The 16,910-nt window shown below is 35.1% G+C and overlaps 1 protein-coding gene across 6 annotated transcripts in view; it reads right to left on the bottom strand.

Annotated features, from left to right (window-relative positions):
* Positions 1–3,199: 3,199 nt before the first annotated feature.
* Positions 3,200–16,910, bottom strand: part of MMUT (methylmalonyl-CoA mutase) — a 35,580-nt gene continuing 21,869 nt past the window's right edge. For 5 of the 6 annotated variants that reach the window (XM_042939005.1, XM_042939001.1, XM_042939003.1 and 2 more), the window contains 4 exons: positions 14,476–14,607; positions 13,154–13,301; positions 9,247–9,414; positions 3,200–3,629 (listed from right to left, as the gene is read on the bottom strand). In XM_042939005.1, coding sequence (XP_042794939.1) covers positions 3,501–3,629; positions 9,247–9,414; positions 13,154–13,301; positions 14,476–14,607 — 577 coding nt within the window. In that variant the 3' untranslated portion in view covers positions 3,200–3,500. The remainder of the gene's footprint in view (positions 3,630–9,246; positions 9,415–13,153; positions 13,302–14,475; positions 14,608–16,910) is intronic. The other variant, XM_042939002.1, reaches the window with a different exon arrangement.

A 16,910-nucleotide genomic window follows, 5' to 3' on the forward strand; every position in this document is an offset into this window, starting at 1 on the left:
TATTAAAGAGATGTGCTTTTCCTGACAGTGTTCGCAGAGCCTATGGGTCTCTAGGATGGGGCATTAGTTCAAGAATGTTTTTTCAGGGAAACAGAATAATCCTGAACTTAGGGAGACACCTACAGGTACAGCAGAAAAAAATAAAAAGAGGATCTAAGAAACAGAAAACAATAGCATTATGTTTATTGAGGAAAACCAAAACGATTTTTCTTTGAAAAGATTTTTGATTACTGAATTTTTCACAGTTAGGCACAAATATTTGTCTAATGGATGGTTCATAATTCTTTGGAAAGGAGTCAGGACTTGTCTATCGGTGGAAATAATGTTAGTTGTTTCCATCATCATTTTTACTGAGTGTCTACTAGATAGTCACAAGTGTTTTTAGTCATCACTTTGATAAGTTTTTTCTCATTTAAATTAAAAATATACCGGGTAAAATAAACATATTCTACAGTAGCAGACATTTATGTCTTAACATAAATAGTTTTATTAGATCCCCTTTGTGTTAAGAAAAAGTTTTCGAGTAGTATGAAGCAGGTGGGAATTTGAAGATGCCAGTGAGGGGTGGTGGTGACACATGGCATAATCTTGTCTGTGGGTAGATAGAGCTGTTTAACAGCCCCCTCACCTCTCCTCTCTGTTATATGAGTCCCTGTTCCCTGAAATGGAAATCAGAGGAAGAATTCATCCTGTTTTCTTTGGTTTTGTTACTTTAACTCTTCTACCTCCAGGCAGGTTTTGTTCAGAAGGGATGCCTCTTCAAACATCTCCTCCACTTCCTATATTTGAGAATATTTATATAACAATGACATTTCCAGTAACTAGCAGGGAAAGGATTTTGATGTACCCTAAAGACATCATTCTATCATGCTTCCAAAGCCAGAAAAACTCTAGTATTGACAAAAAGATCACTGGAAAACAAATCCCATCATTTTACCTTTTCCCGATTTTGATGTTATGTCAGTAAATCCAGTCTCGAAATCACTGCACATCAAAAATGGTCCACAAAAGAACCACCATAATAGGTGAGGGGATATAGCAGATTCCACACAGTGAATACCCAAGGATCAAGAACCCTTTTTTTTTTTTTTTTTAAGATAGAAGACAGATTCTGTCAATTCAGTCTTCCAAAATAAGATCTTATCCTCTCCATGTTTGTCGTCTCCGAGCAGCACCTGAGCAGATAAGTTTAGATACCAAGAATATCTCTATTACATTATTCTAACAGTCTTCTCTCAACTCCAGTCTTGTCCCCATTAAAAGGCATCTTCCACACAGCTGTTGTGCTAAACACAAACCTCGTCAGATTAGTTCCTTAGTAAAAACCTTTATAGGATTCTGTGTTTTCAAGATAAAGTTCAAATCCCTTAACTTGCCTCTGTACACAATCTGGCTTCTGCCTACCTTCCCAGCTTCATGCCTTACCATTCTTTTTAACAATAGTAATACTACAATAACAATATTAATACCATTTATAAAATATGTACCATATGGACTGTCCTAAATACTTTTATTGTGGTAGAATATACATAAAATTTACCTTCTTCACCATTTTTAAATGTACTGTGGCTTTAAGTTCACTCACATTGCTGTACAACCATTGCCACCATCCATCTCTAGAACTTTTCATCTTCCCCAACTAAAATTCCCTAATGCCCCATTCCCTCTCCCCAGGCCCTAGAAACCACCATTCTACTCTCTGCCTGTGTGAGTTTGACTATTCTAGAAATCTCATATAAACAAAATCATTTGCCTTTTGTGACTGGCTGATTTCATTTAGCATAATGTCTTCAAGCTTTTTCTATGTTGTGGCATGTGTCAGGATTTCCTTCTTTCTTAAGGCTGACTAGTATTCTAAGTATACATTTTGTTATCCACTTATCTCTCAAGGACACTTGGGTTGCTTCCACCTCTGGGCTATTGTGAATAAAGCTGCTATGAACATGGGTACACAAATATCTATTCAAGACCTCACTTTCAGTTCTTTTGCATATATACCTAGCAGTGGAATTGCTGGACTGTTTGGTAACTGTTCAGTGTTTTTGAGGAATTGTATCATTTTCTCCAGTAGCGACAACATTGTACACTCCCACCAGCAATGTACAAGGGCTCCGTGATAATTTTAGGTAATAGGTACTTACAACAGGTAATCAATTTGACTGGTCATGGGGTGCCCTGATTACATATTATTTCTGGGAGTGTCTGTTAGGGTTGTTCTGGATAAGATTAGCATTTGAATCAGCGGATTTAATAAAGTAGGTTGCCCTCCCTAACGTGTGCGAGCATCTTCCAATCTGTTGCGGACCCGAATAGAACAAAAGGGGCACCTGGGTAGCTCAGGTCAAGATCTTGTGATTTGGGAGTTCAAGTCCTACATCAGGTGAGCAAGAGCCCTGCTTCAGGTAAAACACAAGCCCTGCTTTGAGTGAGTCCCACTTCTCTCTCTCTCTCTCTCTTTTTCACTCTCTCAAAAAAAAAAAGAAAGAAAGAAAGAAAGAAAGAAAGAAAGAAAGAAAGAAAGAAAGAAAGAAAGAAAGAAAGAAAGAAAGAAAGAAAGAAAGAAAGAAAGAAAGAAAGAAAGAAAGAAAGAAAGAAAAAGAAAACAGGTAAAAGGCAGAGGAGGGAGGAATTCACCCCTTTTATTTCCTGCCTCACTAACTGATTTGGGACACTTCATATCAGCTTCTCTTGCCCTTAGGCTGTGATTTACACCATGCACTCCCTTGGTTATCAAGTCTTAAGCCTTGGACTGTACCATTAGCTTCTATACTCCCAGCTTACAACATCATTCTGGAGAAAGTCATATATTAACAACCTAAGCACATTCATCTTAGGAAATATTTATAAGCATCCACTCTCCTGGTCTTGAGCCAAGCCCAGCAATAACAAAGTCACATGTTCATGCCCAAGAAGAAAGTAAAGTCAGATTTGAAGCAATATTCTGCCATTTCTCCCCTGTTCCAACTTTTGGGTCTAACTTAATATTCTTATTGAAATAATTCTGGTAGAGTTTGGTTGAGGACCACAACCACAATATGTTTCTCTACATAAATATGCTTCCTTATTTTTTCCAAGATAGGTGTAATTATTTTATTCATATATCAATTTTATTTTATCATGCTCAAGTCAATACAATGCTAAACTGAAGAATGAGACTAATCAGAAATTTGGGGGAGGGTAAAGTTTAATTTTTTTTAAATAGAAAAATAGTTTTGTAAGAAATACTTCAAATAAATATCATGATTTTCTGAAATAATACCACTGTCTAGAGTTTCTGATGAAGTACTGAGCATGTATTATAGAGTTTTTAAGTATATTTAATTTTTAAAGTGAAACTGTACATACACGCTTATAACATCACAAAATTCTTAAGTCAGGTATTTTAATGTAGTTTTAAGAAAGTACGTATCAGGGGTTGAATTAAATTGAAGACACAGTTTTACTCTTTGACCATCACTGAAAGACTATTCTAGAAAAAAAGCTAACTCAAAAAGAGGATGTTACACAGATTTCTGCTTCTTTTCCAAACACTTCTCAATATCACCAAGCACTTGAACGGCAGCCTTTGGAATTCGAGTCCCAGGACCAAATACACTGGAAACTCCGACTTCAAACAGAAATTCATAATCCTGTTGAAAGAATTTGTTTAATTAATAAAAGAGACAATATTTAATTTCAAGGAAATGAAACTAAAGGGCAATAAATGCTGCCCTTTCTTTGTCCCTGATGTCCCCAACTGTCTCAACTGGTACACTAATGGCATCTGGGGTTGAAAAATTCTTCCTTCACTGGGATAGCTAATAATAGCTGCCAGCACCCCTTGTACTTGAAGTCATTAAAAGAACAAAGCATACTCTGCCCCTTTTCCAAATACCCCAGTGTGTGGTATGTGGTAGAAGTTGTATGCCCCACTGATTGAGAACTTCTGAGCCCTAAGCCGTATAATTTTCTCTCACCTAAATTTTTACTACTTGTCATTATTTGTGTTTAATTCAGTACCACATTATAGGTTTGAGCTTACAAGGCTATTTATTTCCTCTAAGGTATTTTGTCTGCAACTTGTGAATGGTGATACTCTTCTTTTGGAGAGTGTTTTATTTTGTTAATTTTTTTTTTTTTTTTGAGTATAGTTGACACACAATGTTATATTAGTTTCAGATGTAAAAAGTAGTGACTCAAGTTTATACACTATGCTATGCCCACCACAAATGTAGCTATCATCTGTCCTGTTATATCACTGTTATCATATCATTGACTATATTCCTTATGCTGTCTGTGTCTTTCATTACATTGACTTACTCATTCCATAACTGGAAACCTGTATTTCCCATTCCCTTTCACCCATTTTACCCAACCCCTACTCCCTCCCCTCTGGCAACCACCAGTTTGTTCTCTGTATTTATAGGTCACATTCTGCTTTTTACTCACTCACATATTTTTTTAGATTTCATATATAAGTGAAATCATATGGTATTTTCCCTTCTCAGTCTGACTTATTCCACTTAGCATAACACCCTCTAAGTCCATCCATGTTGTCATAAATGGCACAATCTCATCCTTTTTATGGTTGTGTAATATTCCATGTTTTTAATATACACATACATACATGCACACATATTCAATACAATTTGAATCTTTTTCAGTGAGACTACAGCCATATATTACTCATGTGACATATTTGTATATAAAAATATTTAGGTGTCATAACGATTTCTTTTGAAAATGAAGCCCTTCACACCCCACTGCTTCCATATCTTAGCTACTGCAAATAATGCTTCAATAAACATAGCAGTGCATATATCTTTTCTAATTAGTGTTTTTGTTTTCTTTGGGTGAATGATGCTGCTTTAAATTTGGCTTTGTGAAGAAATCAGATTTTCTGTAAACAAAGATTAGCTCATTTAAAAACAAATTCTCCCATGTTGCTGTTGCTATTTGTTAATTTATTTTAAACAGTCTGAGTGAAAAGATTCCCAGGACACAAATACTGCTCCAGGCTGTAGTCTGTTTAAAAGTTGGAGTATCTGTAGCTATAACATTGAGTTTTAGGATATCCTCTAAATCCCTGATCCTTATCCACAAGGGTGATCACATATCCTAGGACATTCTGGTTTGTGCTTATTGTTGCAGTACCCTCTTTGTTTTTAGGAGTCCTTTTTCTATGAGGTGTAATTGACATTTAACGTATTAGCTCCAGGTGTACCACATAATGATTCAGTATTTGTGTATATACTGAAAAATGATCAGCACAGTAAGTCCAGTTAACATCCGTCACCACACATAGCTACAAAACTGTGCATGTGTATGTGTGTTGAGAACTTTTAAGATTTACTCTTAGTAAGTTTCAAACATGCCCTACAGCATTATTAACTATAGTCATCATGGTGTATGTTACATCCCTATCACTTATTTATTTTCATAACTAGAAATTTGTAGCTGTTGACTACCTCCACTCACTTTGCCCATCCCCTTTCCCCTTGCCTCTGGTAACCACCAATCTGTTCTTTGTATGTAAGAGCTTCGGTTTTTGCATTTTTTTAAGATTTGCATATAAATGAGATCATATGGTATTTATCTTTGTCTAACTTATCTCACGTAGCATAATGCCCTCTAGTTCCACACATGTTTTCACAAGTGACAAGGTCTCATTCTTTTTTATGGCCAAATAATATTCTATGGTGTATACATACCACTTCTTTATCCATTCATCTGTGGATGGACACTTAAGTTGTTTCCATATCTTGGCTATTGTAAATAATGCAGGAAAAAACAGAGGGTACATGTATCTCTTTGGGTGTTTTCTTTCTTTTTTTTTAAATTTTTTTAATGTTTATTTATTTTTGAGAGAGAGAGAGAGAGTGCGCGCGTGCAAGTGGGGGGAGGAGCAGAGAGAGAGGGAGACACAGAATCCGAAGCAGACTCCAGGCTCTGAGCTGTCAGCACAGAGCCTGACGTGGGGCTCGAACTCACAAACTGAGAGATCATGACCTGAGCTGAAGTCTGATGCTTATCCGACTGAGTCACCCAGGTGCCCCGAGTTAGTGTTTTCATATTCTTTGGATAAATACCCAGAAATAGAATTGCTGGATCCCATGGCAGTTCTATTTCTAACTTAAAGAATCTCATACTGTTTTCCACAATGGCTGCAACAGTTTAGATCCACACCAACAACTCACAAGGGTACCCTTTTCCCACATCTTCACCAACATTTGTTATTTCTTTCCTTCTAGAAAGAAGAATAGCCATTCTAACAGGTGTGAGGTGATAACTCGTTGTAGTTTTGATTTGCATTTCCCTGATGCATCTTTTCATGTACCTGGCTGGCTACCTGTAGGTCTTCTTTGGAAAATGTCTATTCAGATCCTCTGCTCATTTTTTTAATTACCCTGTTTTTACAGCACCCTTTTTAATAGCACCCATATTTGTTCTCAAAAGTGGTCACATTTAGATGATAAATTAAATGGTTGTGCTAATTATCCCCGATGACTTTTTTGCTGTTTCTATTATTTCCTTGTAATACTCTTACAATATTATAATTCTTCAATGGTACTTAACACATCTTATTTAACTTTTCTTCTTCTAAGTCTGAACTTCTAAGGGTAGAGAACATTTCTAATCATTTTTATAACCTCAACATTTGACACATTAAAGATACCCCAAACACATCATTATTCTTGGGCAGGTGCTATAGATTTAAGATTTCATAAAGAAACTTGTGAAACAATAACAATGATCTCCAAATTGGGGATGGCCAAATGGATAAGTTATTTCATTCTATCTTTCCTAGTAATGCTATGCACCATTTATTCTCTCACCTGACTTGTGGATTTGGAAGGTGAACTCACCTGGAAGAGGACCGTGAAATATTGCAAATGGAGAAAGGCTTCTTGACTTACCTAAGCCTTAACACAGTCTTATAAAATATACTTTAGTGAGGGGATAAAATGTGAGAAACAAGTAGATCTGAGTAAAGGGTATACAGGTGTCCTTTGTACTATTTATATTATCTATTAGTTTGGAATTATTTTCAAATAAAAAGTTGTTATTTTAGGGGCATCTGGGTGGTTCAGTCAGTTAAGTGTTGGACTTCAGCTCAGGTCATGATCTCATGGTTTGTGGGTTTGAGCCCCGTGTTGGGCCCTGTGCTAACAACTCAGAGCCTCAAGCCCGCTTTGGATTCTATCTCCCTCTCTGTCCCTCCCCTGCTCACGCTGTCTCTGTCTCTCTCTCAAAAATGAATAAACATTAAAAAAAAAAAAAAAAGTTGGTATTTTAAAACATCCTCCACTGAACTGGCCAGGAGTATCATATTGCCTCCTTCATGAAAGAAGCAGGCATCATAAGGCTGCTAACCTTGCTGAAAATACTTGGAAGCCACTGCTTTTAAGAAGGTTAGAAAATCCAGACTATACTAACACACACTGGTGAGGACAGACCATATTTATTTAATCGGGCTGCAGAAATGGTGAGCTCCACAGTGGCAGTGGCTAAGTCAGCTTGATTAACTACTATATATTAGTGTTTCCTAATTTAAAATCTAAATGACTTTCAACTGAGTAAGAACATTATTTTATATATTTACCGCAAATAGTGAAAAAAGTGTGTAAATGTTGATTGCTACAATTATATTATAGAGGATACTCATATTAACACACAAGTATGTCATTACAGAAAATAATCTTTAGTCTTTAAACTCATAGGGAAAAAAAGTGTGTAAAATACCTACAAATGTTCTGAGTAATTCAAATATCCAGAGGGTTAATACAACTTGTGTGAAATATATTTCTTGAAAATGTCAGCTCATTTAGATAACAGGTTTCTGTTTTTTCTCAACTCATATTTCAATTTCAATATTTTGTGCAGCTTAACTATTTTGGTTCTTAAGTTTTAATATCACATCTAAGAGCTTAGATATTATAGACTCTAAAACTGCAATACAGATGTAAGTTTCCATACACAGACAATAAAGAATAAAGGTCCTTTATATTCCCAAATAGTCAACTATATTTGCGAAAATAATAGGCAATTAACAAAAACAGTTTTGTGTTGACTATATCACTTTAGTGTTGTTAGAAAGAATAAATAACACAGCTTGCTTGCTAGTCCTACGTTATTATCAGTGTCACAACTTCATGCATATATTTTCTGATTTCATAAGTAGTATATAAGTAACTATTGTATATTCTGAGTGGTATGGAGGAAAAAAAATAGTAGACCTCAACATAAGATCATATTTCACCAAGAATTTATGCTACTGTCTTTGTAGCATCTATCAATTATTTACTTAGAGCAATCACATATATCTTCTACCTCTGTATGTTTTCTGTTCTCAATAAAAAAAGAAAACTTGACATAATGAAAAGCTGGATTGGAAACAGACCAAATTTAGATCTTAACTAATTATTTTAACTGATATATAAGGTAATATGTGGAAAGTATCCCCCCACCCCATTAATAAATTAATTGACATCATTGATTGTTACCTAGCATTCATTTCTCCTTTTCTAAGAGGATCCACATTTTTGTTCAAGAATCCACCTCTTCCCCAATCAGCCAATAATTTTCAGACCAGGCTGATTCTATTTATTTCTGAATTAGGGTATTTTTGGCTCTAAGAAAACTATACCCCAATCAAATTAGCTTTAATGAAAAAGAGGTTTTATAAGACCATGTAAATGATACAGCTCTGAGTTAAGGCAGTATGTATGGATGGAAACATGAAAAAAATGAACAAGGTAGCTACTCTAAGACAACAGAAGCAAGTGCTGCTGACTGGTTAACTAAAGGACTCACTTCATTACCAGGACAAAGAGTGCTCACTCTATCTGTGGCTAGGGGTTAATATATGCACTGTGTGTTTACCATTCTTCTCTATTCTAGCTGTGAAATTTTATTACTTTTATCCTATTCCTTTTCCATCATTCTATACCAAATATGAAGGAAGTACATCTCTATCTAGGTTACTAGTTTGCAAAGAAGTAATTCTCTCATAAAGAGAAGCTTTGCATACTGTTAAGTTAAATTATACATAATGAATTACAATATAGTTTGAACAGAAAATAACATTGCCCACTTTTGGACTCTTACTACAGTTTACTTAGTAAAATCACCAGGAAATAATTTAGATCAAAATCTACAACAATTTTATCTTTAGTAAAAGTATACAGTAAATTGGAACTACATATAAACTAATGTTACTCAGGATTCCCATCATAGCACTAGAAAAATACAGGCGATGAAAAATACCTGTGGTGGTATCACCCCTCCACACATGACAAGTATATCTGGCCGTCCAAGGGAGTTAAGTTCTCTGATGAGCTCAGGAACTAGGGTTTTATGACCAGCAGCGAGCGTGCTCACACCCACGGCATGCACATCTGCATCCACAGCCTGCTGGGCCACTTCTCGGGGAGTCTAAACAATTATAAAGTAAAGAGACAAATCATCAAGTTATTCCAAAAAGTATTTTAAAACTGTTACCTAGTAAATTAGCATTCCAAGGTTTTCCTCATTAAAAATCTTGAAGTAACTATAACCTCATATTTCACCATTCTCAAATCATAAATACCAACTCATCCAATTGATGCAATAAACAGCAGGGCTGTATCGCTTCTAGCCCTAGAATTTATCAATTAGATTTGTTACATCAAAATATGGTCCCCCCAAAAACTTTTAAGACAAAGAATATAGGCGAAATACATTATCTATTCATTACAATTTTTGAAAAATACATCTGTTGTCTTCATTATCAACATTTATTGAGTGGTGATGCAGTACAAGACAACATGTTATAGTATCTATGAAGAGGTAAAAGACCAAACATACGATTCAATGTGAAAAGTGAATCTCAGGTTTTAAAGTAGAATGGGAAAGAGGTATGTTAGCAAGATGGCACACTAGGAAGCTCCAGGACCTCCGTCTCCCACGGAGACACTGAACTGACAGCAACATATGAATTGAAATAATGTAAGAACGCTAGAAATTAGTTAAGGAGTTATAATACCCAGGCAAATGCATAAGCAAGAAAAAAGATGGTGTCAAGAAGGCTGCTTTTCACGCATTAACCAGTGTGCATACACAGTCATAAAGGATATTTTCATGTATTCAATTATGAATTGAGTTACCCAGAACCATATTCATTCCCTGCAATGAGTCTGTAATATTTGCTCTTGATCATTTACATGCATTTAAATCACTTCATATAAAAGACACATACAAGTTTCTCATTGTAAATACACTGTAAACTGAGAAATTGGGGAAGGAGAAGGCTATCTCAGAAACCACTTGCACAATAATAAGCTCAAAAAAATTACCAAAATCTGAGAATTTTCTTAGTTTGGCAATATTTTAAGCCTCATAATTTCAGTGTGAAAACAAAAGATTCTACACTCTTGGTAATGAAGCCATATTCAAGAGTATCTCTAAGAAAATCACACAGCAGATTGGTAAAACCTAGTCTGTGAGAAATATAGCCTATGAAATTAAAACCATTAAGAAAATGTGCATATTGTTGATATTGAGTTGTTAAAAGTAAGAAACCTAATTGACTTATATGATTGATCACTCATGTTACCAAAACGTATTAGATTAAAATTCCACTTAATTTGGTTCCATGCTTTATGCTTAGATACACTAAACTGTATTTTATGTCAACAAATAGTGAACATTTTAAAACTTTAAATCTAATTTTTTTTTTTAAACGTTTATTTATTTTTGAGACAGAGAGAGACAGAGCATGAATGGGGGAGGGTCAGAGAGAGGGAGACACAAATTCCGAAACAGGCTCCAGGCTCTGAGCCGTCACCACAGAGCCCGACGTGGGGCTCAAACTCACAGACCGCAAGATCACAACCTGAGCGGAAGTCGGACGCTTAACCGACTGAGCCACCCAGGCGCCCCAACTTTAAATCTAATTTTAATGAAATCAGACACAGAACTGCAGGATTCTACCTTCATCCACAGATAAGTTTTTCTTTTTTTTAAATGATATAGTATTATATTAACACATTTGTGGTACTAAAAGGCAAATTATATTTTTATAGATGGCATGCAATAGGGAAATGAACTTTTAGCTCTTTGAAAAGTTCTTTTAAGTGCCAATGAATGACCATAGTTTTTAATTACTTTCATTTTATAAAAAAATATATATATATTTCCCAAAAGCTAATTTTTAAATATTGGAAATGTATTATATTTGGTCAATATTTAAAACAAACAAAAAGCTGAAGTAAAAGGGAAGTAGCATATAAATAAAAAACTAGAATGAGAAAGTAGTCAACTTAAAGGAAGAATGAAAGCAAGCTCAATATATGTATTTACTTAATTTAAAATATATTTGAGATGCTTAACAAAACCTACCTTAAATGTATTTATAAATTTACCTATGAACACAGTTCAAGGACATATCTCCATAAGTTCAGGCTAACTGAATTTCTTCTAGACACTCTAGAGTATTATTTAAAAATTCAAAAGGGAAAACTCTTATGGGAGATTCTACAAAGGGCGCGCCTCTTCAGGAAGGTTATTTCGTTACTTGCAAAAATGTAATCAATTTTTTAGTCTTCATCTTAGCTGACTCATCCACATCATGGAATAATAGTACCTCCTTTTCCCTGAAATTCTCCTTCCTCCTTAGTGTTCATCCCACTACTCACTCCATTTCCTTTTTCTCCTTTGCTGCCTCCTTCTCTTTTTCCTTTTAATGTTCAAGTTTTCATACTGCTACACACACTCTTCATGAGAAGTTAAATGAGTTCTCATGGTTTCAAGTACTATTTACATACTGAGAAGTCTCAAAATCTTATTTATAACAGAGGCCTCTCTTCTATGCTCCAGACATGTATATCCAATTTACATAGCTGTCTTCATCTGAATGTTCCATAAGCTGATTCTCTTAAGCCTACCTCCATTCCCCATAAATAACCCCTTTATTAAATTTTCTTCACTATCCTGGCCAACTTCTGCTAAGACCCTGACACTGCCTGTGGGTAAGGCCTGCATTGCTTCTCACTCATTACTGAACATCTTAACTGGACTCCTTGCATCTAGGAAGCTCCTCTCAATCTGCTTAAGAAAGTGATTTTCCTGGAAAGTGAGCTTTCTAAAGTATAAATTTGATTGTCACTCTACCTAGACACCTTTGGGATAATGTTCAAACTCCGTAGAATGGCATACAAGGCTATATTCATTATAATCTACACACCACCCCAAGCACTGTATTCTAATGTTACTGAATGTCCTACAGTTACCTGAAGGCATCATGCCTTCTCACGGCTCTGTACCTCTGCACCTCTGCTCAAGCCAACCCTTTTCCTAGCATGCCTTTCCCTGCCTTGCTCTCTACACTTCCAAAGGCACAGCTCAAACATAAGTTCCTAGGATACTTGGGTAAGTTCCTTGTCCAAATGTTAATTACAGTAATTATTACTCTGCTGTGTTTACTGATAAGTAAATCTTTCTCTGTTAGGAGCCTGTAACCTCCCTGAAGACAAAAATCGTATCTTATTCAACTCAGAACCTAGCCTCTGGTAGATGATCAATAAGTATGTAGTGGATAAAACTTTTACTATGGAAGTTATTACAATGTACTCAACCAAAGATATTTTGTAGAGAAGATTAAAGTTGTATCATTCTATAGAGAATTTCAGCTTCATTTACTTCTAACAAATTATTATCCTGTTGGGTCAAAGATTCTGTGACTAAATAAAATACTACTAGAGAGTAACTAAAAAGAAAACCTAACTATGAATCAAGCTCTCACTCTGATGGTTGATTTCCCTTTCAAAACATTTTTCATCAATCTGACGTGGGCTACCTTTTCCACAAATTATCAGACAAATCTCAATAAATGGTACGATGAGATCTTTGAAAGTAATCTTCAGTTTTAGAAACCTAATAACAGTTTAGTTACTGACACTGATTTTTACAAAGTGTGAGAAACAAGTACATTAATATAAATTGTATTTCTTTCTTATTTCTGTCATAATTAACTGGATTATATGCATTCAAAAATAAATTAAGGAATTTGTGGAATTCATTTTCTTCTTTTACACCTTGAAAAACATCATCATGGTTTATCGTCTTTTTTACTATTTTTTCTAAATATAAGTGATTTACTACATTCTTTTTGAAGTTATCCCAACATTTTCAGTACCTGAAAAAGAGGACCGATGTCCACATCAAAACCAAGATCGGCAAATCCTGTAGCAATAACTTTCGCTCCTCTGTCATGTCCATCTTGTCCCATTTTTGCCACAAGAAGACGAGGTCTGCGACCTTCACGTTCCATGAATTTATGAACCCTAAGAACATTTTAAAATACAATAGTTATTAAAAAAATAATAAAATAAAATAAAATACAACAGTTATATATTAATTGTCCAAAAGTAAGATATAAAATCTATAATGTATTCACAGTAAATCTTTCAAGTTTATGTAAAAATACCTTCTTACATCCATTACTTACATTTTATGAATATCTCTATTTTACATTGAGAATTCCATTAAAGCCTGGATATGCTTACCACCTTCCCCCACAGAGGAAAGTCTGAAAGATGGCCCAGCCTGTAAGCCCATAATACTTGAGAACATCACAGCGAAGACGAGAAAATGACAATTTTTTGCCTTCTTAAACCAGTCTCCAGCGTATAATATGCATAAATATTTAAAAAGAAGCTTAAAAGTGCCTTTCAGAGTCATTCATACAAATATAACTCACTGGCTGCTTTGAGCTGTCCATATTTCACCTACCCATCACAAGTGTGAACTCCTTCAAGCTGACTGCAATGTGGTGATTTCTAATGACATATAATCAAAATACCTTCTAACTTAAACCAATAAATTTACAGCCCAGATGAAAAAATACATTTGCTTTTGTTAAAAGAAAAAAAAATCCATTTTGATGACTTCCACCTTGGATGTTTTGGTATTTATCTCATCTATAAGTAGTGACATAAAAAGTGGAAAATTTGTTATAAAAGTTGAGAAAAACAATCATCAGGAAGCTACATTTACACATGGAAAGCATGATCAATTTGTATTAATTTATAGTTCCTAATCATGCTTGACAATACTATTTATTGTCCATTCAGTGAGACTGCTTTTAATTTATGCATAGATGGCAACCAAATTATTTATTTTCAAACATGAAAATTATTTTATAACTATTTGACAATTAAACAATTCGAATAAACTTAAGAATGTAAGTATACTATAATAAGGAGACTGAAATTTAAGTACCTGGGGGTATGAAGCAGTATCAATGCTAGTTGAACAAACATTTGTTTTAATTAGAAACTCTTAAAGGGAACTATAGTGAAAATTGAATATATTATTTTAGTAAACCTACAGACTAACGGGAAAGTCCATTCAAATGTTTTCCAAATGGTATGTAAGAAAATTAAGCCTGCAACTGATTCATTGGGATTATGTTCACAGAAAAGATGGCATTCTGGTTTAAGAAATCTCATTTATTACCTCTGGATAGCAAATGATATCTCTTTACTTTCTCCAAATTCCTGCCGATAGGCTCCACTGACCATACGATCATTAGCTTTATGTTCACCAAATACCTTTTTCATAGCATCTGTGATTTCTCCAACTGTACATCTAAAATATTAAAATAATAAAATAGAGGTTCTGTTAATATCATTATTTGAGATAAAAAATACTTACTTTAATATTCAATAGAATTAGACACAATTTACTACCTAAGTAAAAAGTAGGCTATCAAAAAATATGGTATTTGTCTTTCTCTCACTGATTTATTTCACTTAAATAAAAATGTTTTTTACTGCACTGATGAAAGCTTCTTTCCTCAGAATACTTATGAAAAATGATTCTGGATGCCTCTATACATAGTAATCTTTCTCCCTCTCTTTTTTTTTTGGTACAAAAAGGTGATTTTATTAAAGCATGGGGACAGGACCCATGGGCAGGAAGAGCTGCCCTGGGATAGTAAGGAGAGACTGATTATATACTTGGGAGTTGGGGAGGTAAAGTCAAGGGGGAAGTTTCCAAAGGGCTTTTCATATGCTAAAGAAGAATCACAGGGGGCCTAGCCATTGTCAACCTAAGGTTGTTTTTCCCTCTAGCACAGCATTAACAGTAGGACAGTAGGGAATTTAACATTTTTGAAACAAAAAATGGTTGACTTAAAAATTATAAATAGACAAGCATGTAAAGATTACTGAATAATTCACCAATTAACAATACAACTAGGGCAGGGGGTGGGGGGCTTGGGGAGGGCTGGGTGGGTCAGTTGGTTAAGCATCCAACTTTGGCTCAGGTCATGATCCCACAGTTTGTGGGTTCGAGCCCTGCATCAGGATCTGTGCTGACAGCTCAGAGCCCGGAGCCTGCTACGGATTTTGTGTCTCCCTCTCTCTCTGCCTTTCCCCCACTCACACTCTGTCTCTCTCTCTTAAAAATAAACATTAAAAAAATTTTTTTTTAAATACTACTGGGCAAAGAGCAAGATTCCCAATGATACTTTTTGATAAAAAGAATTTTAGCATATTCCATTCATTTGTTTATTAATTCATTCAACATTTATTGAGTGTCTAATATAGGGCAAGCATGGTAAGTGCCAGACATATGGTGATAAACAAGACTGGGGGAGGGGGAAAAGAAACCTGCTCCTACAGAGCTTACCATCTAGTCAGATGATACAGACAATACATATGAACTCAAATCAATTAATATGGATTTCATATGATAATAAGTACTATGAACACACTACAAAGGTGAAATGTGGTGTCTGGAAAAGCTATTCTGAAGATAATGAAGATAAAGCTTTTGAACTAAGATCTAAGTAGTGAAAAGAAGAAACTGAAGGGAACATAAAGGAAAATGGAAAAGTGTTTGAAAAAGAAAATACTAAGTGCAAATGTTCTCAGAGGTAAAAAAAGAAAACAAAACAAAAAACCAAAACATGTTCTATGTTTTAAAAATAGAAAGAAGGACACTGGGGACACAGCATAAGGAAGGAAGTAGAATAAGGTTGAGTCAGAGAGAGAAGCCAGAGTCACATCTCACACAATCCTGCACGCCACTGTAAGATTAGGTTTTAATTTAAAAGTATGAGAAACCTCTGGAGGATTTTAAGCACAGAAATCACCTTATTTAAGAAGTTAAAACTGAAAAACAAAAATAAAAACAAAAACCCAACCCACATACTAGTTATCCTACTTCTTAAGTACTTAAAACAACATGTTAAAAAAAAAAGTTCATAAATAACAAAAGCAAAAATAATTCACCAATGACATCATGTATGGAGAGAAAATTTTTTGTGGTTCACTTGCTTTTCTGTATGTCCTATGAGGCAAAGTACTGACTGACCTTTATTTTGGGGTATCCATTCAAAGATATCTATGAATAACTTTGGAAGCCTTGCTTACCTCTGGACAAAGAGTAGTTTTGTGTACTGTCAAAAATAAAAATGTCTATGCTTGAAAATACATCAAACTTCTCAACCTGCAGATGAGTGACATGGATTCACTACAACAGCTTGAAACGTCCTGAGCCAGGGGAAATACACAGGATTAATACACTCTACCCATCCTGCAGGAGGTGATGAAGGAGGCTTAGCTGCCTCTGAAGGGCTTCGGTGGGTTTTTCTGTTATCACTTGCTGAAATTCTTGAAAGGCTGGTTCATCCTTTCTCATCTATGAATACTTTTAACCCTTTCCCAAACCTTGTTAGAAAGCTTCAGTAACTGGTCACTAAACAGAAAATTAAGTACTTATGCATTAATGAACTCTAAATCAAAATCTGTTTGATTTTTATACACCTTTAATAGCTCCACATGCTTCCAGAATAGGCCGGCGGGACACCACTGGACCCTAGAGTATCATGAATAACGAATGCTCTATCTGCTCGAACCCTGGTGCCATCCAAGTATTGCAAATGA

The sequence above is a fragment of the Panthera leo genome, chromosome B2, assembly GCF_018350215.1.
Source record: "Panthera leo isolate Ple1 chromosome B2, P.leo_Ple1_pat1.1, whole genome shotgun sequence".
Lineage (NCBI taxonomy): Eukaryota > Metazoa > Chordata > Mammalia > Carnivora > Felidae > Panthera > Panthera leo.